Source organism: Epinephelus fuscoguttatus, linkage group LG7 (assembly GCF_011397635.1).
Source record: "Epinephelus fuscoguttatus linkage group LG7, E.fuscoguttatus.final_Chr_v1".
NCBI classification, from domain to species: Eukaryota; Metazoa; Chordata; class Actinopteri; order Perciformes; family Serranidae; genus Epinephelus; species Epinephelus fuscoguttatus.
This window is the reverse complement of record NC_064758.1, coordinates 19,128,040-19,153,908: the sequence shown is the minus strand read 5'-3', so window position 1 is coordinate 19,153,908 and position 25,869 is coordinate 19,128,040. Positions and strand designations below refer to the sequence as shown.

The 25,869-nt window shown below is 41.4% G+C and overlaps 1 protein-coding gene across 5 annotated transcripts in view; it reads left to right on the top strand.

Annotated features, from left to right (window-relative positions):
* Positions 1 to 951: 951 nt before the first annotated feature.
* kazna (kazrin, periplakin interacting protein a) overlaps positions 952 to 25,869 on the top strand; it is a 167,101-nt gene continuing 142,183 nt past the window's right edge. For all 5 annotated transcript variants that reach the window (XM_049581176.1, XM_049581178.1, XM_049581177.1 and 2 more), the window contains exon 1: positions 952 to 1,564. In XM_049581176.1, coding sequence (XP_049437133.1) covers positions 1,393 to 1,564 — 172 coding nt within the window. In that variant the 5' untranslated portion in view covers positions 952 to 1,392. The remainder of the gene's footprint in view (positions 1,565 to 25,869) is intronic.

The window sequence follows — 25,869 nt, the reverse complement described above, 5'->3', positions numbered from 1 at the left end:
CCTTGACATGCAATGGACACACAGTCGCTGAAAAATAGACCTGGTGCGTATCTCCGACGAAGCGGAGTGCCGTGGCACTTTTGGGACGCTCCAGGGATGCTGCGTGGTGCTCGCTGTGGAAATGAAGCTAGTCACTAGAATGGCGCAGACGGATTATGTGGAAATTTGGGGTGACATCTTTAAGTTGCTTGTTTTATGCATCCACAACACAAAGATATTTGATTTCCAACAATACAAAACCAATCAAAGCAGCAAATCCTCACATTTGAGAGGCTGGAACAAGTGAATGTTTTTCGTTTGTTGTTTAATAAATAGAGCACCTGATCAACTAATTCAATTTATCAAGTAATCACTTCAACATTATTGTGGTTTAAGACCTCAAAATGTTTTAATTGAAATGTATCACTGCCAGATTGCAGCTTGAAACACCTAACTGCATGCACAAAATATACACCTTCCTTAGCTTCAGCCAGACAAGTAAGCCAGTCTGTTTTATTTTACTTCTGTCAAACATTACGGCAGAGCTTTAAAAAAAATGCATTTGTTTGCAGAAGGAATACTTCACTGTGATGAAAGCTTTGTTTGCATAACTATTATTGTTTTCTCTCCACAACTGCTTCTTTGTCAAACTAATGATTTCCTTCCCTTTGTCCATGAGTCTACAGAGGGAGGTGCATGCAGTACACACTGACAGAGAAAGAGGAGAAGCTGCAGTGTTTTCACTGAAAGTCAGTTTTTCACAGGCTTAGTGAAATGTCTTGTGTGTCAGTTCAGTCAAACACACAATCCCTGATCCTTACAGCATTATCTCCTAAAGACAGCTGTGTTGAGGACCTCTGACTTCCATGTGCTTATATGGTCTAGCTCAGTCCTCCCCCTCCGCTTTTTCTGCAAATGGTACAGTCCATTTAAAAAGGTGCTTGTCATCTCTCAATGCTCTGTGTCCTTTCAACAGTCAGCTGCAGGGAGCACATTTCACAGGGGCAGTGCTGGCTCTCCAACACACACACAGACACACACATACACACACACACACAAACTCGCATGCTGTTACGGAACTCTCACGCACATAAACTCACATAGGCATGCTCACACACTGACACGCTCACACCACAAACACACACACACACACACACACACCAGCTCCAAAGCGTACACTCCTTCCAGCAGATACACATTTCCCTTGAGCTCGATGCCTCTCTTTAAGGGAAAGGACAAACTGCTTTGAGGATTTAACTTGGCTTCCTTCTTAAAAAAGGGAGCGAGAACAGACAGCAGAGGAGAAAGAGGAAGGATTTATTTGGGGACACCTTCCTTCACAGGAGATGTACAACTTGTCAGCATGACACCTTGTCTGGATTCCCCTCTCCTCCTCAGGCAAAAATCCTGAAAATGATGGATGACAACAAGCAGTTGGCCCAGCGCATCGATGGGGCCATTCAGTCCGCCAGCCAGGAGGTGACCAACCTGCGCTCAGAGCTGAGTGCAACCAGCCGCAGACTGGCCGAGCTGGGGGCGACCGACTCTGCCAGCATGCTTGAGACCCTGCAGCACAACCACAACGGTAGGAGAGCAGCTTGGAGAGAGTGGAGTGAGACTAACTGTGTGCTGCGAACATGTGGAGAAGGATGAGTACGCTCTGATGCAGCTGTCTGTAGTCCTGCTGTGTGTGCACGTGTGTTTCTGCATGCAGTGGGTGATGTCAAAGAGTCAGTTGTAAAAGCCTCCACTTATGCTGCTATCCATGGGAATAAGCGTATGTTTAAAAGTCAGTAAGTGAGTGGATAAGTTGAACAAAAGAGGTGAGGGGTTTCTGCTGGCTTGTGTCCACTCTCAGTTCTCCCACAAATCCCTTCTCATGTTGAATAATTAACCTCCTGAACCTTTGAGAGGGGGGTAGTGCTGCACTTTAGTAAGGGCAGAGTGGGTAAAGTTACAACCTCCTTTCACTCTCGGGCACTCTGTCTGCTAGTTCATTCGGTCCTCCCTTAACTGGGCAATGGATCTGTGTCTCTTGAGGAGGAAGGGAAAAGGGGGCTGGTTTTAGGGTTGCCGTGGGTTACTGTTACCGAGAGCTGCTTGAATGGCTGCCCAGTCTGTAGAATGCTGTCCCCTGTGTGTGTGTGTGTGTGTGTGTGTGTGTGTGTGTGTGTGTGTGTGTGTGTGTGTGTGCTGCAGCTGCTCTGTTTGCCCTTTTCCAACTTTTTCACACAGAGTTTGACACACAGATAGGTAACAGATGCGTGTTTTTGTGCCTGTGTACATGCATAAGCATGTGTGGCTAAATTGGCACGTGTGGGTATGTGTGCCCATGGGCTGTCATGTCCTTTCAACTTCTGGCACACACGTACTGTCACACTCTTGCCGTTTCCATAGCAGTCAGCTGGTACAGCGAGCTGCCTGATAGGATACATTCCATCTTGGCTTCGGGAGCACTCGGCTTTGAAACCACATATCTCTCAGATACTTCCGAGATCAAGCTCAGTAAAAGGTCTGCTGTATTTCCTCTCTCACATTCACAAGGAAGAATGTGTTGGCTAACTCTCCTTTCACAATGACAGAGAGTCATTTAGTCCTGAGTTGACCTCTGTAGTGTTTTTTTTTTTTTAAAGAGGAAAATGTGAACGCAGACTGCCTTACACAGCTGGTCAGACAGAGTTTAGTCATGTGTCAGCATTGTTTTCAATGGACTGCCCCTGTCGCTTTGTTTTTCAGTTATTTCTTTCTGCTTGTGTGTGTGTGCGTGCGTGCGTGCGTGCGTGCGTGCGTGCGTGCATGCATGCCTTGCAGTATCCCTTTAACCCTGATGCATGCTCACACTCCTGCTGTTTCCATAGCAGTGTGTGTGCCAGTGTGAGTGACGACAAGCATTCCTCTGGGAGGGTTTGAGCACTGATGTCATTGTCCCTTGTAGCTGCTTCTCTGCTCAGCTGAAATGATGCCTGAGGTGTGCATGTTCAGTGGTGGAATTAGGGATGAGACTATATACAGTTTGATCGCAGATCACGATAAAAAACACCCACAATAAGTTGATTGTGGTGAATTTCCATTATCAGGATAAACATGAATATTTTGTCCAGCACTACTCAAAGAGACTGCTGGACAACCAACAATAAAAGAGACTCTGCAACTGCATACGCAACAACCTCAAAAAATGCAAAGTATCGTACTCTAGCATTGCTGTATTTCATATTGAAAGATTTGATGCCATTGAAAGTATTTGAAAAGCCTGGCTTTTTAAAAAACCTTTTTTATTGGGTTTTTGCTTCAAGTTGAGCATTTAATAATTTTTATTTTTTTTTTGCTCTGAGATAACATTATCTTCTCTCTGCTGCTTAGAAGAGGTGAATTTATAGCAAACAAAGACTTAATACAACAGTCTTTGGCGTTTTGTTTGATATCTAGCATCAGCAAATGTTGTTGCACATTTCTGATCTGTCATTAGCATTGTTGGATTGTTTACTTTATCACATGAATGCCGCTGTCTCAGTGAGGGTCCCGCTGAGCCTGTTCAAACTATCAAACTTTATATGGGGAAAAAAATGTGGAAAATTCAAATTCAACTGGCATAATTCTGGGTCGGGTACAGCCCTAGATTATACAACATGTATCTTTCATAGCGTGCCATGAAGGAACAAAGACATGTTTTTATATAGATGTGGGAACTGGCCCCACTAGACCCAGAACAATAACACGTACATAATAAGGGATGTTCAGCAGCACAGTAATGTTGTGCCTCTACTTGTTAAAACAAAACAAGACAAAAAAATCCCGACATATTCACACTTTCCTCCTCAGCAATTAATTAGGTTAGAATATCTGAAAACTAATTTTTTTGCTATTAAATCAGTGAGAAAAGGGCTCCAGTCCTTGGCAAATACATTGAACCTTCCATGGAGAGACAGTGCTATTTATTTTTACTTTGTCAGGATCAGTCTCCTAGCCAGTAAAGTGGTGAAGGTGATTACTTTATTAGTTTGGGGTAAAGAGAAAAACAAGTAGAAACCCCAAAGAGAGCACTGAAAGTGTTAGGGTCAATAAAATTATTGACCAGAAGTTAAACAAGGGGTGACAGAGCCAAAGCGTATGTACAGTATAAGGATATGTTAGCGTTGGTTAAGGGCGGTGCACCACTTTAGATTGTATCAAACCATGATTCGCGCTAGAGATGATCCGATACTACTGTATTTGTCCCAGTACAGATTCTGATACTTGAACTTGCATATCGGCTGGCAGATACTGAGTACTGATTCGATGCCATTGTGTTGGGGGGGGGGGGACAAGAATAGCTGTATACTACTAACCTTGTAAGAATGCGAAATGATTGAATGATTGCTATCATTGTTGAATGGCATGGCTCAGGTTAAACCTAAACATGTGGGACGTTCCAGTGTAAAATATTGCCTAATTGCTGACATTTTGCTAGTGCCTAATGTTACATTATATAAAACAGTAGTTGCCAGTGGCTGCACAGTGCAACTCTTTGTGTAGGCTGCTGTTTAAGAGCGGGGAAGAAGAACAGAGTTTACGAAAATTGCCATTTTATCCAGGTATGAAACTACTTTCAAGGTAATTAATAAATTATACAGTATTGGCCTGATGCATAGCACGTACTTGTCAATACCCGGTCCAGAATTTTAGGCAGTATCAGAGGCATTTCTGATACTGGTATTGGAACAACTTTACTTTGTATGAGCAGAGGAGCTGTGTACCCTTCCATGAATCTTACCCCAGACCTCACGCAATATGTTCTCTCCCAAATCTGTCTCCATTGATAATGTAATTGAAGGGAGTCTATGTCTGAGTTATAAGCCTGGCTTTTGAAGATTGTTCGATCATTTGTTTTTGAATAACTTTCACTAATAAATGACGTGTCCTGCAATAAAAACATTTGTTTCTTAAAAAAACGTAAGGTAAAGTGATTCCAGGATGTCTTAGTGCCATTTGAAGAGTTTCAAGTTATTTTGATGACATTGTGAATCACAATTTGTTGGCCAGGATAATTGTGACATGAAATTTACTTACCATCCCACGCCTAGGTGGAATTACATTAATCTTTAGAGAAGATTCATATAACTCATGTAAAGACCACATTAACATCACAGATGCTGCAGAAAAAGACTGTCTGATTGGTCCATTCTTAAAATTTTTCTGAAATGATACACATTAAGAAACTGACACCTATCTGTAGATCTCTCTCGAGATGGATTCTGCCAGGCATAATTGTCTAGAAATACAGTGCTAAGTGGTTCTGAGTGCCCCTTTTTTCATCATCAAAAATGACACATGCTCACGTCCCTTTGTTACCGAAGGTTATGGTGGCTGATTCCCGCCTTTGTTTGGCCTGTATATCTTCCCACTGTCATTGTGTCTCTGTCAATAAGTCTTTTTTTTCCTTCACTTCACACCCACCTCTCACTGTCTGTTCTCAGCCCCCCTTTCTCTCCTCCTAGCTGTTCTATACAAGCCCAGGGTGTATAACAGAAACAGCTGGGGATAGGGGGATTAGGTAATTTATCACCAGTGGCTGTGTTGGGAAGGGAGGTGTGTGCTAAGGGTCGCTGGTTCATTGCACAGCCAGCAGAGTGGGAGTCCTGAGGGAAGATGTGCTGGGGGTGCTACCTGGCACTTCACTACCAGCAGCACTAACCTTGCTAGCAGGCTAGCTTACCTTAATTGCATTTCTACTGCCTGGGGGTTTACATTTGCATGTTACATTCATGCCAGCAACAGGAAACGTTAGGAATAAATGGGACTACTTCACGTATTATCTTTCTGTGGTGGTCTGTGGAGAGATATATGCTCACAGTTGTTTTTAAAGCACATAATATCCAGCCTACACAATCTCTTACTCAAACACTCTCGCACCTTGTCTTTATCTTCTGAGCTCAGTAGTATCCTCATGTGGTAGTTCATGAGCTTCCCCCTGGACTTTAATGGACTACATTTAACTTTGCTTTGGCGCTATGGGGCTGCTTATATAGAGAAATGCTGAGCAGCCATAAAACTGGCTCAAAACTTCTGCCCGTGGCCCCAATTCGCGCCGTTCTCATTTCCTCTTTGTGTATGGGAGAGAATGTCACGTCGAGCTCCTCTCTGGAAATTGGAAGAGTGAATGAGAAGCCCATTCTCGTGCTCATTCTGCCACATATCAGCCATATATTTCTTTAGCTAGAGGTATTTCTGAGGTGTCTTTCAATTTACTTTTATAAGGTTTTCAGTAATGGCGGTGGTGGACAAGAAGCTTTTTATTCAAATTGCGTCAGATTTAGAATGAAATGCTTCTTACAGCCTATTTCATAAAGGTGCGTACAGGCTCCGGTTTGTGCGCGACTCACATACTCAAACCACGATTACGCATGCTAGATCCACTGTGGTTACCTTGATTGTATCTGGCACGACCAACACAGAGCACCCTTCTGTGGTGTTGTGCACATCAAACTGGTTGGTTTTATCTTTGTATTCTACACAGTCTCTCAGTGTATGCTGTGCAAATCAACAGGAGTGTAACAGATAGTGACATCCTGAGAATGCATGCAATAGTGGAAGGCCTGTGGCTACGATGAGCCACATGCTGCCGTAGTAGAATCATGACTGAACATACTGTTTGGGATAAGAGTTAGTTCTTCAGACATTTAGAAAAGGTATTGAATTTGCAATTACTGTGCACGTTTATATTATTTTACACTGAGAGTTAATATACTGTGTCTGATTTAAACGGACAGACCTGGACATACCTCAAACACAGTTATCGGCAGTTTGACAAGCTCCACTCCAAAGCTTTTCCACAGCTTGTGGCTGCATCTCACAGTGTTTATCAGCAGATGAAATTTACTCTGTTGTCATGGAGATGGCTCAGTTGTCATGACACGATCAGCAGTTTAATCACTGCTTTCAAGCCCTGTTCAATATACATTAAAATGCAACATAGTCATTTAATAGATACAAATCAAATGTTGGTGTTCTCATTCTTTTCAATTTCAGGTTAGTTTAACATGCTGTAATTGTATTCACAGGCTAATGAAGGCAGCCTGGCTACGGCTAACATTTATTTGCCATTAACAATAGCATCTGTGTTAACGACCATTACAAATCCATATCTGACAAATGTTTCACTGGAAACATGGGGAATCAGCTGTCTCATGTTCAGAACAGTCCCAGCAGTAGCTAATAAGTTAGTGAGCTAGCTTATACATGGTAGATAGCCAGCATAGCTAGCCTGTCATCTTAAATATATCATCTTCATTCATCTTCACAGTTGAATTATTTGCCGCCTATTCCTGTCCCTATAAGGTGCCCTGATACAGACAAAACGATGGCAGGGGAAAATCTTACGCAGCATTGCAGGAATCTTGTGCAGTAAAGCTGATGCAACCAGCCAATTCTCTTAGCATAAAAATATCCATTCATAATATCAGCTGTTTTCTGTAAACATTTTGTACACACTTGTCAACCTTGTCACCACCAAAATAGGGAGGATTTTGAAACCAAACCGTGGAATCCGGGGGTAATCCTCCAGAAAATTTCAATTCCAGAGATTTTGATTTCTGCATTCTGGTGACTTTTAAAGTATGGAAGTAACAAAATGATAAATACAACGCGTCGGTATTTGTATGTTAAATATACTGGATTTGGTTTAGTTTTTGGTTCATGACCCTGGTACTCCAGCAGAGTACAGGGAGGTGGGGAGGAGGCCAGGCTGTAGGCTTACCCCGAGCCAGGGACCCAAATCTGGCTGTCTTCCCGGGCCCACACACCCCTGAGTCCTGGATGCCTAAGCAAGGCGGAACAGGAGGCTCACGGTCTATGGAAGACAGCTGGGTACCACACAGGAGGGCAAGCTGGGTTCGCCCTCAACTCCCAAGGTCCACGTCAAATCCCCACCAGAGCGTCCCATCGGACTTAGGCACACGTAACGTGGTCAGCACAGAGATGAGGTGTCCACTAGCAGCCGCGCCTTGCAGGAGGGAGAGAGGGGAAGTGCTAACAGGGGTGGATAAAGTAACATTGTGCTTTTAGAGTTGTAGGGCTTATACTCGCTGTACAGTGCCAAAAACAGGTTGTGATCGTGACAAGGAAAAAATGTATCATAAATAACCCGAGAGGATACTGGGAGAGGGCAATGAAAAACAGGAGTCTCTTGGATAAAATAGGAGGGTTGGCAAGTATGCTATGTACAGTACATAGTGTCTCTGTCAACTTGAAATGATGTCACCAGGATACATCACATACTAGCGATCGGTCATGGCAAAATAAAATCTTTAATCAACAGAAAAGGCGAACAAAACTGTACGCTTCATAGTTGTAACAAAGTCTGTGATAAACATCTAAAAGTCTTTGTAATGGAAAGAGTGAATGGGAAAACTCAAGAAGGTTTTCTTGCTCACCAAACTCCAGGTTGGATATGACTTGAAATCATTGTGTTGGGCCTTTTTTTTGGACATTTCATAGTAAATTGACAGAAACTTGGGCAACACAGAGAGAAGAATAAAAAGATGACATGCAACATGCTTAATGTTACTTCATGTGTTCAAACCAGGGATGGGCAGTAATATGTTTTCTTTTTTGAAAATTATAATAAGGGTATGAATAGGATAATATGACATTTTTTTTTTATTTTGGTTGTCACAGTGCTTCATTTACCACACATCTAATGCTTTAGACAGCATTTATAAGTGGTAACACCATTCGATCAGCATCTCTTTAATATTCTGTTTCACCAGAGAAAAGGTGACAAGTGGAGGCAACGAGTGTTAATTGACTTTCTTGATATACTTTATGACTGCTAAGCAGCCTTCTTTACTTAGCACAAGCACTTTTTCATACTTGGCTGAGTGTCACTGACTTCCTCAGAGTTTACTTTGGGTCGAAGTGTGAAAATATGCTGATACTGTTATTAATGCAAGTTTTTTTGGATAAAGCATTGGGTATTTTTCTACAGCTGATTGTATTCTAACCACCTCTCCTGGGGGATGATAATGTTTATTTATTCAGCATTGGAAGGTTATGAGAGAAGGTCAGTTGTATTGCATTTAATGACTCATCCATTCTTGTAGCTGAGAGAGAGAGAGTATGTGAGCGAAGCGTGGTTGGTCAAGCATTTACAAGATTATTGACCACTCTATGTGCCTCAACACAAAGAGCATGCGTTCCCGTCTGAACCTCATCAAAAAGTTTTTACATGATGCGCGGGTAATCATTTGAGTTAAACACAGATTTTATCCTTGTGATAATTAAAAATACAAAAATATATTAATCTTCAAGGAGGGGTTAGCCAGAAGATCAAGAATGAGTTAGGCCTATTATATCATTTAGCATGGAGGATTTGCTCTCTCTATACATCATTAATGAGCAGACAAGTGCTGCATGTTAAAATGCGACTGAGACTACAGTTTGGTGGTGTTCTATGATTCTGTTCACGAAAAGCCTCCTTAGCCATTGACATTAGATATTAAACAGGATTAAGAATATCGGGAGGCTATTTGCTTAAAAAGTAGCTCCATTAGAGGTGAAGAGAAGAGCAAAGTAGACATGACAAGACTGCTCATGCTTTTAACGCCATTAGCCAGGGCTTTGGTTGGAATGAAAAAGGTGCCAGTCCTTTAGACCAGCTTCTACACAGCATGTCATATTGGGTGTTTTTGTTTGGTTTAACCTCTATTTCACAGGCACCTTAAAGTAGGACAGCCCACCTCTCTCAGAGTGGCCCCACCTGCAGGCTACAGGTCGATGCAGTATTGTGATGGCAGGCCATGCATCAATACAGGACTCTGAAAGCGAGAGGCTAAGCTTTTTTCCACCAGCTGTGTGGCAGAACCCATTGGCATCTTACAATAGGAGATGGGCAGCAGATTTCGCCTCCTCCCTGTATTCGTGAGACACTTCAAAAGCTGTTACAGAAATGTCCGACGTCCCTCTGTTTTACTCGATGTTGAACAAAGAAAACAAACTGCACAGACTGCCTGTTCCCAAAACTGACTACCTTGTTAATACTCCTCAGGTATGCCAGCCGCACACCGGACAAGAATCAAGCCGATTTTGGGTCCCATTATCCCCTCCAAACAACCATCAGTAGGGGCATGCCATATTATATCGTTCACAATAATACGGGTATAATTTCTATATGATAAAATAAAATAATATCATGATAAAGGTCAGTATTTCAACTTGTTGGCATTATTGCATCATACCTCACACACAGCAACATCAAGCATGGCTGAAAGGGTGATTGTTACCAGCTCCATTGTCAGTGGCATTGCTAGGCCTGGGCACCCCAAATGTTTTATCAGCAGTCTCAGAATGTTTTAATGCAATATCAAATGGGATTCGGCTCAGAATTTACTCACCTCCATCTCACACTATAACATTTACAATCCATATTTATCAATAAATTAGTGCAAAAACTAACAGCTAGTTCTTCCTACCCCACGTCTGCCAAGTTTATAAAGTCTAAAGTCACGTTTTATCATGAGAGATTTGCAGTTTTGAGGGTTAAGACTAATTGTGAATGCAGTCTGATTGTCTGTTATTGCTGTTTTGGCCAAATCGTTGCTTTCCAAACTCTTAACGGAATAAAACTTGTAAATTTATCATTACATGTTGTTATGCATGAGGTCTCTTACATTTTCAACATCTGTCAAGATTTAAGAAAATGTAACAGATGTTGTGCCTTAACATGGCATTTCAGTGAAATTACTTTGTTCTGTGATTAGAATTTGTAATGCATGCGTGCAGATCCTCTCTGCTCAGTGGGGCTCCCATCATTCTTTGTATTGCATTCAATTGTCAGTATATATTAGAGGAACACTACTCACGCTGTAAACGCTTCATTAACACCAAGAAGAGTTGGACATTTGTATTCCTCCAGTGTGCAGCGTGCACATGTGGATACACTGACACATGTGACATGCACTGCTAATTCTCGCTATAACATTATAACACACCGCAACAGCAGAGGATGTCATCGCAGCGTTACTTATCTATCTGCTGTTTTTGTTCCATTGAGTTTCCAAGTTAATATAAAAAACAAAGCAGATTGTCTCTTCTCAAAGGCACAAGTGTTTTAGACTCATCGTTACTACTTAAATATATGAAATAGAGACAGGATTTGCATAATTTAAAAGACACTTTTATATCGCCACTTTCTGAAAATGTCAACAGGCTTTTGCATGATTTTCTACCTTCTTCAATTAGGGTAATGTATGCAAAAAGGGGTCTTAGGTGTGAATTTTTCCAGAGTTGCTTCAAATGTCACTGCTTTCTTGTTAAGAGTATGACTTGAGTGCTCGCTTAGTTATATCATATTGCACTCATGTCTATGAATAGATATCAGTAGCCCTGGAAACATGTTGGATTGAATTAATCATAATCATTTCATTATGTTTCAGTTATTTATAACATTTCAAGGGAATAACTACTAACTACTTAATAATGATATATGACATCCTCTAATATTTGGAACATGTTTGGAAACCAGGCTGTGTGTTGTCATTCAACTGCTTTATTTAAAGAAGTTTGCTTAAATTTCCGAACACATCTCCAGCTGCCAAAGCACTGATTATTTGATCACTGTCTCTGCTCCGTCAAGCTCCAGGGTGGAAAATATCATTTCCAGCATTGTCTTCTTTTATTGTTAAGTTGTGGTCCTGTCAGAATCCCAGCAGAGTCACTCAAGTGTAGAATGTCCTCACATAGATTACAGGTTTTTCCATGAATTGCATTTCCTGCTGTCTTTTGTCTGCTGAGACGATGCCTGGAAACCCTGACATTTTGCAACATGCCATTACCTTCATACCCTTTCACACTCCCTTCCATTGATTTGATGAAGAGGGATAGGTGTAAAGCTGCTGTCACTCAGAGAGGCATTTCGTGGAGAATGGCAGCTGGGTGACTGAAAAACAAAGAAACAAAAAAAGACAGGAAAGATATAACGGGGGTAATGCAGTCATAAAAGACTGCGATGAATTACCCCAAGCTGTGAAAATGGCACCAAATCTCATTAGTGTTTTTTGTATATGGAGATGGCTTTTGAGTCCCTCTCTGTATACGGCAATGAGAAACTTAATGACTTGTGTGAGGCAAAATGATAGTCCTCCTCAGGTTTCATGTTTATGGCACGTTTTATGGACATTTATTTGACAAAGTTACCCAACAGATGGTTACTCATCAAAGCAGTCCTCAAAAGTGCAACAAAAAATTGGGAACGCCACAATTGCCTTTGGCAAACTTAATTTAGCTCCTCTGCTGGCGTCGGCTGCAGTAACTTTTCTAATGAATCCCAAGTTTAGCCGGAATCACCACCCACTGGAGGTTGTATTTCAAATGGAACGACCCATGTCGGTATAATTAATAAGGCTGAAACCTGAACATGTGGTTGAAGGTAGTAATTACTTGCCTATAAAGCATGTTAATGATGAGTGATGTTGGTCTGTAACCATATGCCTAAAGGTCATTCATTTACATATACATGTAGTCATCAACTGAATGAGAGAAGCTTGTGAATTAGATTGATTACAGTGTAGTATGAAGTTAAAATACATCACACGCTGCCTCTTATGTGTGTGTTCACCATATTCTGGGTGTGTATTCATCACAGCGCTGCCATACATAATGCCTCTGTGTGGCCTTGTCATAAGTTATTGAGCAGAGGAAGGAAGTGTTTTCCTGAATATCAACAGGCCTTGACACACTAGCAGTGGCTTTGTTTGACATTACAACTCAAATACTAATTAACCCCCCCCCCCCACACACACACATATTTATTCTCTACCTGAATAGACAATTTGATGCCCTTCATAGCATTTGGGTAGGTCAGGTCTGTAGTGTGTATTTGATGTTTTGGGTTGGTCGCAGGATGCATTAATGAGTTTGAGTGGCTCTCAGGTATGTAAATTAGTGTTGCCCTCTCTCCTTCAGCCTGCCTTTCCTGAAAACTGATGCTTACAGCACTCTCACGCACAGCGGCAGATGGCGTGAGCGAGTGTGCTCGGTAATCGGTGACATTGCACATATTCAGATGCCATGAAGTGCAAACGCTGAGCTGTGTCATGCAAACTGTGGAAGTACAGGGTGAGAAAGGGAGAGGGAAAGTGCTTTAGTGCGGCGTAAATGTGACTTTTCCAACAGAAAGACATTTGAGAGAGGATCTGGAATATTGTGTAGCTCCATGAAGGTGACAGTCCAGTATAATGGATCGTGCACCATGTGGATAGAGTACTGTGAACAATGATTAAAACTCTCATTAATTTGATGGAAAGCTTCATTAGTGGGTGATGGTGGGTGGTGGGCATCATTGTTTTTATACTGCATCCAGTAAGATCCCCCATTAGTTTCTAGATGGCCTTCATTTTATATGTTTGCCACAGGGCGCAGCTCAAACACATTAGAACAAACTTGTTCCCCCACATTATGTCAGCGAGGATTATTCGTAAATGTAGCATTGCCAGTGATCCAGTGATCATAAAGGAAATAAAATGAGAAATTAGTGCAGCTGGATCTATGCAAAGCTATACTGCAGTTACATCGGATGGGTGTAGAAATCCACACAGTGGAAGCTGATAGGTCTGCTCTGTTGCCCCAGAGATTGGCTCCTAATAGGCTGAGATAGGAAATGAGGAAAGCGTGTGCTCGTCAGGCACGGAGCCCCCCCAGTGGTTTTTGAATGATGTGATGTGACGGGGACTTGGGGAAGAGGAGGGGACTGGGAAGGAGGGGGTCCTCTGCAGGGCATCCTAAGATTTTGTCAGCAATTATTCACAATGAGGTGCAGGCAGACGATCGGCTGTGGCAGGAGCAATGATGAAGTGACATTTCCTCTGTTCATCTCGCATTTCTGGAAGTGGTAGATTGAAAGGAGTGAGCTTTGCCTATTTCTGTCCTCGCTTCCATTTCTTTGAGGCCGATGCTGTGGTGTAAATGTGTTTGATCATTACAAAGTGCTGCAGCACTGCGTGGGGACATTGTAGCTCTGGATGTCTTCGTTATACTTTATTTCTCTGCACGTCTCTTAGTTAAGTTTTCAGAAACTATTTGTAGTATTATGATTTCAAAAAGAACTTTATTTGATTGTCAGAATTAATAATTCTTTTAAATACTGTACCATACATTGAATTAACTCAACTAATTCTTTCAGGGACTATTTCTTTTGTCTTATATTGGTATTAACCTATGTTTGCCTCGTTGACTGTCATCAGCCTATCGGCAAATATGATGACATTCACTGATGGCAGTGGCCAATGTTTTTCTTTTGTGTCACATCGGTTTTGCACAGGCTAAAAAGCAGGGCTCAGGGGTAATGGCCACAAACGTTACTTAATGAGCAGGTACGAGAAGAATACAATGACTGTTGCTCTGTGATCTCACTGTTATGTGATGAGATGGCGAGTAGCAGCCGACATTTTGCTGTCCTTGGGACAGCAGAAAATGTGTTTGTAGTGAACAGAGATCTTCTTTGGGACGAAGTAAATTCAGTATAGTGTAAATTTCTTTGTTTCCCAGGTACAATACAAAAACATTGGTACCAGCCAAGAATTTCAAATTGATGCATTCCTACTTTCTTTAATGACATTTAAAATGCAGAGCAATGTTCGTCTTCTTCTACTACAGGGTGTTAATTTTGGATCCTGGCTGGGGGGTACATGGTGTGTGCAACCCTAGATGATAAGAGTATTTTGGGTGCAGGTATAGCCGAATAGAATTACTGCATAGCTCTGCAGAGGCATTGCCTTGGCTCAGAGCATTTTCAGACATATGTACTGGTCCTGGGTCAGATTTCTCCTCACACACATCCCACTGCAACCGTTTAGGAGCTGACAAATAGAGTGAGATCTCGGATCAGTGATTTTGTAAAGCCTCTACTCGTGTGTCAGACGGCTTCCACCAGCTCACAAGGACCAGTCAAGGGAGCTGTGAGGGTGTTTCAAAATTTTTGTGAGACATTGCCTTGAAATTGCTACATCGCTCTCTGGAAAGAGCACAGGATGTTATGTTCCTGGGCTAAGCCAATAACGTTAAGTGTTTAAAAGACAAGGATCAGTGGGAGTGTGGGGGTACTCATGTACAGCAGACACTAACGTAGCTATTCAAGTATTAAACACTCCCCTTCACCTCCCACAATTTGTACTTGACATGCTGCTTGGAATGATGCCCTTAAATCTTGTTGATGGTGTTGAGTCTGGATAAGTTCACTATTTATGTATGCCAATAACAGTTCCTTGCTTAATGCTTTTTCTATAATATAATTTAGGCACTGATCATGTTCGCTTTAGGATGGCTTTGGCTTTGACTACTACATGTTTTAGTTTAAGATTTTGGGAGTTGTCTGGCAGTACTGTCTTGTCTCAACTTGATACCAGATTTTTAATACTGGTGACACAGAGCCAGAGGTCAGTGGGTGCAGATTGCATTACATCATCATTCCCATTGCTATGCAATGCAATGTTTGATCATTTGCAAGCTTTACAAGTTTTATTAGCTAGCTAAGTTGTGTAACAAAGGAGATAATTGTTGAAAATAATGGCAGAAAAAGAGGATAGAGACTACTTTTCTTATTCCTGATGAAACAGTATGTGGAGACATGATGTGGCGTGACTAAGTAGAGAGTGCCTTCACTGTTTTATTATCTTGTCTGCCAGCTGCCAAGGTAATGCCCGTTTCAGAGTTTCCACATGATAAATCAAAGCTAAATTTGTGACATTTTCTATTTGGAATTCCCAGAAGTGCACCATCCTTTGTTTGGAAGAAACAAGATAATGACAAAAATGTGTGAATTGACAAAAGCACAGATTCACAAAACTGCTTTAGTATCATCAGTAGTATTAGTACTGGTAGTAGTAGTAGTTGTTATCTTACCTCTTGTTTTCTCTTCTAATTATCACATCAGCAATCAGCATACACAGTGCTGTTTGTTTGAGTCAGTTAGTCAGGCCTGGCTGTTGTGAATACGAGTTATCGTTCAGCCTACAATTGTCCATCTATCAGCATGCAGGCTGTCCAGCCAGCTGGTGCCTGCTGGGTTGGAGAGGCAGATTGGGCAAGCCTGGATGTCACAGTGGGGGCAGGTGGGCCCCGCCATCAGGTAGCGTAATGCCCACTGGCACAGACGGGGCCGTCTCGGAGCCGCGTGATGGGGGACGGGACATGTGTGGTGGCGGTGGAGAGAGGGAGGCATCTTGAGCCATGTGTATGCCAACCCTGACAAATTGGATAAAGCCTCCAGTGGATAGGAAGGGCAGTGCCAGTGTGAGGCTGACATATGAAGAGGACTGGCACAGTGGGTGGAGTGGGCAGAGAGCGGGAGGGGTGAGGGTGGCGGAGAGCAGATGTGTGTGTCATCACAACCCTGGCATCACGCTGAAGGAGAGGAAGCATTACTTACGTTAATGGACGTAAACAGACGGATGCGCACATACACAGAGCAATAAGTGATGTTTCTGTGTGTGTGTGTGTGTGTGTGTGTGTGTGTGTGAGAGAGAATGAGAGAGAGAGGACCTGCCCTTTTATAACAAGACCAAAAAAAAATACTGCCTATAGAGCTGTTTTCACACATACACAATATGTGTCTGGGGATACTCTTCATCCTCTACCTCATTAGTTTTTTCACGTGTCATAAACCAATTTTTTTGCCTTCCTGCCCCTATTACCTAGAATGAAAAATGACTTGAAAGTCATATTTTATCTGCTGATGCATTTGTGCTTTGAAAATGCCCACAGACTTTGCTGCAGTGTCAGGTTAGCTGCAGTGTTTGCTCCCTCAGAATAACAGACCACACAGTACACAGGAGAAGCTGCTCAGCAAGCGAACAGTGCTGCCTGAAGGTAGTGGAGGTGTTATCTAAACTAAAATTACTGTAGAAGCATGCTTGTCAAAGCAAATTTGGCAACAGCGAATTGCCTGCATTTGATGCAGTTCAATAGTGTTATGCTGTGAATTAGTCTTGAAATTGTATGTATGGAGACTGATTACTGTCATGTCATACTGACATGCATAACTAGTGCTGTACCAGACTCAGAATTATGTCAGTCAAATTGGATTTGTCTGTTCCATATTTTCCATACAGAGTTTGGGAGATTTAGGGAAAACCTGGAAAAGTCATGGAATATCACAATCACATTTTCCAGGATTTGAAAAGTCATGGAATTAGTAAAACTCATTGAAAGTTTAGGAAAGGTCATGGAAATTTGTCACTGTAATCTTCCAGAGATAACCTTATACGTAATGTAATGTAGTATCTGACGTGCCACATGTTATGTGACGACTGGGGTCTTATATGATCAGTTAGGGGCCCAGGTCAAGCAGTTCATATTGGCTTCGAACTCTCTCTCAGGCTTCCTAGGCGCTTGATTTGATGCTGTACTTCTTGTAATAAACCTTTCTATATACAAGCAAGACGGTGTGGGCGGAGTGTCCTTCATCATCTTCACATCATCACCATTTAATAAACAACAGTAACATAAGGACAATTGTATTCTATGCACCTGTTGATGTAACATAGCCCTAACATGCATCAGTGTGTAAAATTTGTATGTTTCTTCAGTTTGTCCCCATGTTCTGTCTCTCCCTTCACATATGCCAGACAGCTGAAATTACATTTAAATAGAGTTTGAATGTGTCATGTTTAAAAAACACCAGGCAAGTCTGGCAAGATTTTTTTTGTCATGGGTCCTTAAAAAGCCATGGAAAAGATTTGAATTTTTGACAGTGTGGGGAACCCTGGAGTTTGAACTGGTGTTGGTGGGATGTTCAGGATGACACTGACATTTAGGTAGTATAGTAAACAAGCCAAGTTAGCCCTCTGAGCTAATGTGGGCTAACTACGCTAATGACAGATCTGATTGTTTTTTTTTTCTTTTTCGCTGACACTAGATATTAGACTCGAGCCGAAAACTCGGATGAAATGAGTATCTAGTACAGATAATATCTTTTGTACAAGTACAAGCATCATCCAAGTAAAATGTGTCAGCATCTGTACCTGTGAAGGAAAATCCTCACTTGGGTAGCTGTGTTCAATCTCCTACTCTTGTGATCAAAAATGGTCTGAAAGTGATCAGAAATACAGCATCTTCTGATCAATTCATATCAATTTCAGGCCTAAAATAACAACTTCTGGCAATGTCACTCTCATTTACAGTTTAAAACCTACCCACATCTAATTTAAACCCTGCCCATTCCGAGTACAGATACAGGTACAGGTACAGGTACAGGTACAGATACAGATATGGATATTTTAGTTGGTTGAACAGATACAGAAAATGGCATTCTCACTGATCCCTACTATATATCAAAGAAAAGGGAGAGACTGTATCGTATTAAGTTGATGTTCAACACGTCTAAGCAGAAGGCAGAAGATAACTTCATCTCGGAGCTTGGCTGGGCAAAGCCTCTCTTCCTCTCGGCAGGTGTGTCAGTCTCAGACTCACCCAGGGTGTGGACCAGCTGCCTGTACCAGTGAGAAGCGTGTGAGCAAGAAGCGCTCACTCTACAGCTAAATCTGGGGACAACGACTAGACTTGAAGAACCTCACGTGACTAAGGGGTCTCCAACCAAAGATTCGAATTTTTGACTTTCAGGAGGGCAGCCCTATCTCTGCTTTTGTTGTGTTTTGTCTTGTTTTTTTTTGGTGTGTCTTAGTCTTGTTATGATGGAAAGTAAAGTGTTTTTTGTATAATGAAAAACCAAAATCTATTTACTTCAAAATACAAGTGTCCCAAACTTAATTAGATACTCCTAATGGATTCTCTTGTCAGGTCCTCGTTTTGTAGAATTATTTTGTGTGGTGTGTGTATAAGTTACCATAATTACAATGATCAGTGTCTCAGATTTGTCCTTTGCTGGCAAAATAACAAACCCTTTGACACTCAGGCATAGTTATTATAAGACAGCCAAGAATTAAGGTTCACTTATCATAGCAGTGAAACCAGGTGGCTAACAGTCAATTACATTGCAGGTGTGCACTGAGGATACTGCATCATTACATCAGACGTCCATTAGCTAGCTGAGGCAAAATTGCTCATTTATACTTAACGAAAGCAGTTACAGATTCCTCACAGCTGGGTTCACCTCAGAAATGGTTCTCCTGAGTTGCAAAGACTAACCTTTTCTTTTCAGTCCTGTAGGTTTCTCATATGTGAGTTTGGTTTTTTTTCTCATTCAAGCTGATTTACTGGCTGGACAAAAAACAAACAGAGGCTTGGCCTCAGCAGCCCTGTTGGCAGACAGAGAACTGTATTTGCCTTAACCTACTTAAGGATCTGTCCTGTCATCGTCTTTCATTTTATTGATCGGTATAACACTGCAATGACCAACTCCATAGTTTACAAGTGCAGCTTTCATTATGTAATTAAGATATTAAATAGTAAGAAGATGTTAGATGATGCTGTATGTTGAAAGCAATCTGCGGTCTCTCTGTATTCTTAATTGAACTGAACTGCCATTGATTATCTGCACTGCTGGTCTGAGGCAGTGTATCATGATGCATGCAATGTGAAAGGCCTCGAAGACTCAACAAGTAAGGGTGTTAGTTTTGGGTCAATGCATCACTGAGCCCACATGAACCTTAACTATGGACTACGTGACCTCCAAACTGAGGATGTGATGTCCTCTCACAGTCATTAGAAAGTGTCCAATGCGTCACCATGCCTGTTTAAGACCCAATGAAGCAGGAAGCTGGGCGGATTCCTGATCAATAGGGAGGGAAAAAGGAACAGAAGAGTCACTCCCATATGTTTATTTTTTAAGCAGTCACCCAAAGGAACTCCCTGACCTTCTCTTTTTGAGCTATTGTATAAACATGCCAAGCTGAAAGCAAAAGATGGAAATTTGCTCACTTTTTTTAATGTTAAGTCAGTTAAGGAACGAGGCATGCAGGTGTAGTGGTTAACATTAGCTTTGTCTAATCTCAGGGGCTGCGGCCTTCAAAGGCTGCAATTGAAGTCCGATTGCATCACATTGGTGCAACCAAGGCTGTCCCATTTCAAAGGCTCCTTCAAATGCAGCTAAAAAATTCAGCCTTCTTTCCCAGAATTTGGAGGATGCAACAGATGAATCCTTCGTGGCCCAGCCTATCCCAAGATGCATTGCGCGCTAGGGGTGTAACGATACATCGATCCACATTGATACATCGATTAACGATCCGATTATATCGAGGCAAAATGAAAACATCGATCCATATCGTCATCTTAAAGATACACATTTATTTGAAATTCACATAGCACGTCTGTGTCACCATTTCTGGGCAAGCGCGCCTCTGCTCAAACAACAAACAGAGCTCAGAAATAAAATGGTCAAATCATATTCTAGTTGTTTTTGTGAGTTGATGTAAATGATTGTGTTACATGGGCATATGATATCGCGTCATATCGATCGCAGGCTCCTGAATCGAATCAAATCAAAATCATATCGTTACAGACTTTGTGATATCGGCAAACATTGTATCGTCATCCAAACAAATCGATATAATATTGTGTCGTGATGAAGCTGGTGATTTACACCCCTATTGCGCGCCGGTTACGATTATATATTAAGTTAACTAACAGTTGTTAACTAGCTAATGGTTAACTGTTGTTAACATTACTATTAGCTAAACGCACACAGCTTAAACAATCTTAATTTGATATGTTTACCTGAAAACGGTCCCCCATCAGCCTGAAATATATCACGGCAGTGTCTCTGGCGGTGAATCATCTTCTCAAGTATTAATTTAAAAAAAACAAAACAAAACAACAAAAAACTATATATAATAACAACCTCTGGGTCCATGATTTAGGGCTAACTAACTTACTAGCTTACTTCTTTCATCAAGCGCAGCTGGTTGCTAGGTAACAAGAAGGCCAACGGGTCGGGATGAGATCAACTGGTGATGTAACCAGGTAATCCTCTTTGGACCAGACCGACCCATTTTGGAGACCATTTGGTTTGGCTGATGTGGTCTTCAAAAGATGTGGCCGATGTTGACCGCAGAGGCCGTGTCCTTCAAAGGCTGCAGCCCCTGAATTGAGACACAGCTATTGTCACCTCACAGCAAGAGGGTTCCTGGTTTGAATTCAGGGTGGGGGTTCAAACCAAGGGGTGGGGGACCCCTTCTGTGCAGAGTTTGCATGTTCTCCCTGTGTCAGCGTCGGTTTTCTGCAGCTACTCCGGCTTCCTCCCACAGTCCAAAGACATGCAGGTTAGGTTAATTGGTGACTCTAAATTGGCTGTTAGTGTGAATGGTTGTTTATCTCTGTGTGTCAGCCCTGTGATAGTCTGGTGACCTGTCCAGGGTGTACCATGCCTCTTGCCCAATGTCAGCTGAGTCTTTAGAAACTGTAGAATATTCATTAAAAACTATGACAAAATATAAAAAGGCAGTGTTTAATTTAGGGCTGCTGACATTTTTAGTCAAGTAATCTATGATATATTTGATATGTTTGTCATTTTGCCTTTTTTTGCTGATGTTGTTTTCTTGTCTTTTTTTTTCATTTTCTACCCTTTAATGCTTTCTACATTTTTAGTTTTGCATTATTTTTCATGTCATTGTGCCATTATACTTTGAAACTGCAGGGCTATGTCAGGGTTCATTATAAACACCGGTTATATAATGATTACTTGACTCATTGCTGAGATTCCTGGCATTCAGAATTGCACACTCTGGCCCATTGTAAACAACCCCCAGATTGTTGCATTTTCAACTTCTCCAAGAGGGAGGATGGTGATACAAGTGTGTGACTGGCACTGTAACACCTTTTAATTTTCAAGCCAAATTAGCTTATGCTAAAAAGTTGTGTTTTTCACAGTGATATTTCTGCTCTTCACTAAATATTTGTGTTGCATCTCTGCTGTCATTTGCTAGCTTGCTCAGTGTGCAGATATTTTCTATCCTTTACCTGACCTGTGAATGTTGCATTTCTGTGGTTGCAGACAGACATCCAAAAAAAACCTGTAAATTATTGATTTCAACATCAACGTATGGAAATGTCTCTTTCTATAGGAAAAGCCTTTAAAATGTTGTAGCAAGTCCTATTTGTATTTTAAAAGCTGGTTCTTATCTGAGACACAACAAAGAGACAGGTACTGCCAGCTGCTCTGTCAGTCTAGAAGTAGTCATGACAGTTCATCTCTCTTTCCAGCGAAGAGGCTTTGTCTCATATCTCCCATCCAAACAAGGAGAGTTCATCCAGAGTTCAAAAGGAAGTTGAGAGGGAGAGCTGGATTCTCGCTCCCCCCTGTGTCAGTTACTCCCAACCTTTTGGGTCTTACTCCTCTGGCAAGAGAAGTGTTTGGTTTGACAGCTAGTAGGATGCAGTTATGCAGGGGAGACATATTCCTTACTACCAGCCTGTAGTTTGAAACAAGTATGCTGTAAAGGAGGATTTGTCATATTTCAGGGAATATCTTTGACTCAGCCTGCCCCAGCAGAACACTTTTACTTGTCAAAGATGCAGATTGTGAAGAAGTGCTGTGGGAGGGGTGTCGGTGGCTTGGTGGTGGAGCAGGCGCCCCATGTACAAGGCTGTTGCCACAGCGGCCCGGGTTCGAATCCAGCCTGTGGCCCTTTGCTGCATGTCACTCCCTCTCTCTTCCCCCTTCACGCTTGTCTGTCCTGTCAAATAAAGGCTAAAAATGCCCAAAAATATCTTTAAAAAAAAAAAAAAAAAGAAGTGCTGTGGGAGCCACCTGCCCAGTGAAAAATAATGCAATTTAGAAATGGTGCAGGGGTGAACAAAATTCCACTTTTTAATCGCAGAAAGTTCCAGGTGATTGATTCAGGGAGGAAAAGGATGACAGCATGATGAGTTGTTATGTTGAGCATCTCATTGGGATTTTGTAGGCAGCAAGACTCAATGCCAATTACTTAACTTTGATAAGGCCAACATGCACCTGATGGCTCGAGGCCCTTCAGTGAAGCTCGTTGTTGCTTGTATGGATGCACACACATGTATATGTACATACACACACAAACGCACACACACAGCCCTGCTGGGTTATTTGCTTTGTGCAGTGAGTGATCCATGTGTTGGCATGCTTTGTGACCATTAATTGATGTGGCTGGCTGTGTAGACAGAATTGATTTCTGGTACAGGCCATAAAGCACAATGCTACAGCTCTTCACTGTCAAAAGCTACAAGGCCATTACCTTGAAAGGAAGTTGATGCCACCATTGAATAGATTCATTGACAATGCAATGGGTACAGGGAAAAAACAACTTTATTCCACGATAACCTACTGGGCCGTTGTGCCAACTCTGTGTCAACTTAGTACCCTGGTTAATGCTTATAGTGGATAGTAATCTTGCCATACTGCTTCATGTATTCACATTATTCCTTTATGTTTTATTTGGGACATTCAAGCAAATGTTAATGCACCGGAGATGGCAAGTCTAGTTTTCATCAGCAGTGCCTTTGCCTCATGTTAATAGATATCCTAGAATGATAAAAATAAACAGTACTATAGTTAAAAACATACAACATTGTAGTAAAACGACATATACAATACAGTAAACATAGCATCCAAATAGCATATAATGCAGGTTTTTTTAAGATTAAATAAAAGTAGCATCAGTGTTGACATTTTTGGTTCTCAGCAAGCCATTTCCTAACATTACAATTAAAAGAATGATATGATTAGACTCTAATTGATCTTGGCACTGAACCCCATTGATGTGATGCTCTGAATGAAAAGACGGCATGGCTGAATGCAGTTTTCCCGAGTGGGATTGTGCATTCCTCCCTAGCTGCACCTCTCGCAGCTCTGTTTGCTGTAGAGTTAGTTGATGAAACTGGACAAAGGCAAGGGAGCTAAATCATACATAATCTTATAAACCATGCATATAATTTTGTATTAGATGAGGTTATCCAACTAAGTGGGTTATATTTCTTTAGAATATGGCAAAGATGAAAACTGCATGGCTTTTTGTCTGAAGTTTCAAGTGCTTGTTTGTATAATGATTCCAGTGGTTTTAAGGCTGCTGAGTGTGTGTTAGACCAGCTTATTAGACAATAGGAGATGAAGAAGAGAACCATTGAGAGTAGGAGTATCTTAGCTGTGTTAAAAGGAGGCTTCTGGTAAAACTGAAATTTGTCAAACTAAACTTAACTTTATTATGTGGGTTTTGAAATTGAGGTTTGAATCAATGTGTACGAAATATTTGTGCTCAAAGTAACTTGTAGTCTCTCTCCTGAGATAAGAATATCTTGTGCTACATTTACGCTGTGGCGTTTGGAGAAAAACTGTCAACCTGTTTTTGAAACATTCAGTTGCAAAAAACATTGAGAAAGCCAGGATGTGACCTTCAACCTTTGGCAATTTCACCATGAGTAAAAATAGCTGTATCATGAGCATACATTAAAACATGGCATTTTCTGCACATTGAAGGTAGATTATTAACGTACATGCTAAACAGGATTGGGCCCAATATAGAGCCCTGTGGGACATATAAGAAATATGATTGTCGTTTTTGACAAGTTGAAATGTAAGATTTGATAAGGTTGAAAAAAAACTCTAGAAGAACTGAAGTTCAGTAGTGAATGTGGTAGGATAGTAGGATTAACCATGTTGAATGCTTTTTGTAAATCAAGGAACATGGCCCACACAACCATGCCTTTGTCAACTGTTGCCTTGCCACTCTAACAGGGCAAACATTTAAAACATCTGTTGTACAGACTGATGTGATTATGATAGAGATTTCTGGAAATATTTCTCTTTACCTTACCAGTTGAGACTGAAAGGAGTTTTCATAGTTGTCACACCGTAAATATAACAGTCAGTTCATGAGTTGCAGACTGCTTTGAAGAAGCCCTCAGTGCCTTTGGGGATGTTCTCTCCTCAAAACCACCATTGAATCCATAATCCAGCTAAAAACCAGTACTGTTGTTAATAAAGAGTAGCTTTAGACCGCATAGAACATCATGTTGAGAGTATGTGCCTGTATCTATGTTTGGATCCCTGTCAATATTACATCTTGTTATAGTAAGAATATCCCCAAGATTGATGCCTGCGTCTATCTGGATCCAAAGCAATAAGCTGCTTATATTAGACTTTAAATCCTTGAGATCACCAAACAGCATCTTGGCTTTCGTTCCAAAATCTGTAATCAGACCACTGACACAAACTTTATTTGGATGCTCCAGAATCAACTGATGGATTGCCAAAACCCTCAACCCCATAATGCCCTATAATTCTCTAGCTTGTAATGCAATCAATGTTTTCCCTTTGCATATCTTACTTGAGTGGATGGATGGATGGATGGATAGGCAGCTCTCGGCAGCGGGTGAAACCGCTTGTGAGAAGGAATAAAGTCTATCCCCTCACAGACAATCGATCTTTGTCAGGAGTGACGTACCAGCCTGTGCAGTGTCTGTCTCCCTCAACAAAATTGACTTACATTAGGCTTAGTGCTCAGATATTGCTCTGCTGCTCAGGGTGTCAGAGAACTATTCTCAGGCTTATGCCCCACACCGTGATGCCAAAGTGTATCATTGATTCATTGATTGTCGGCCTCTTAGAGTTTTGGTACATCTGCTGCACACAGTGTCTTTGCCAGTGTGGTTTAGGATTTATGATGAACAAATGTCCCTCAAAGTATCTTTATAGACGTTTAAATTATTGTAAAGAATCAATCGCAAAGGTAGGTATTACAGGACAAATGTCTTTACCTTTGTGGGTAACCGTGATCATGCAGCTACAGAACTGAGGTCTGCCAATGGCTGATCAAGTGTTTCTTTCTCAGGAAATCACATTTGTAGACCAGGTCAGTGCAGAAAATATTTCTGCTCACACAAATGACTATTTGACAATCATATGTTTAGAGTCAAATAGCTTTTAAAATTGGTTGCGCTGCATAGATTTTTTTGACATGTTGACCTTTCACAAGATGATATTTGTTTCCAAGTTGG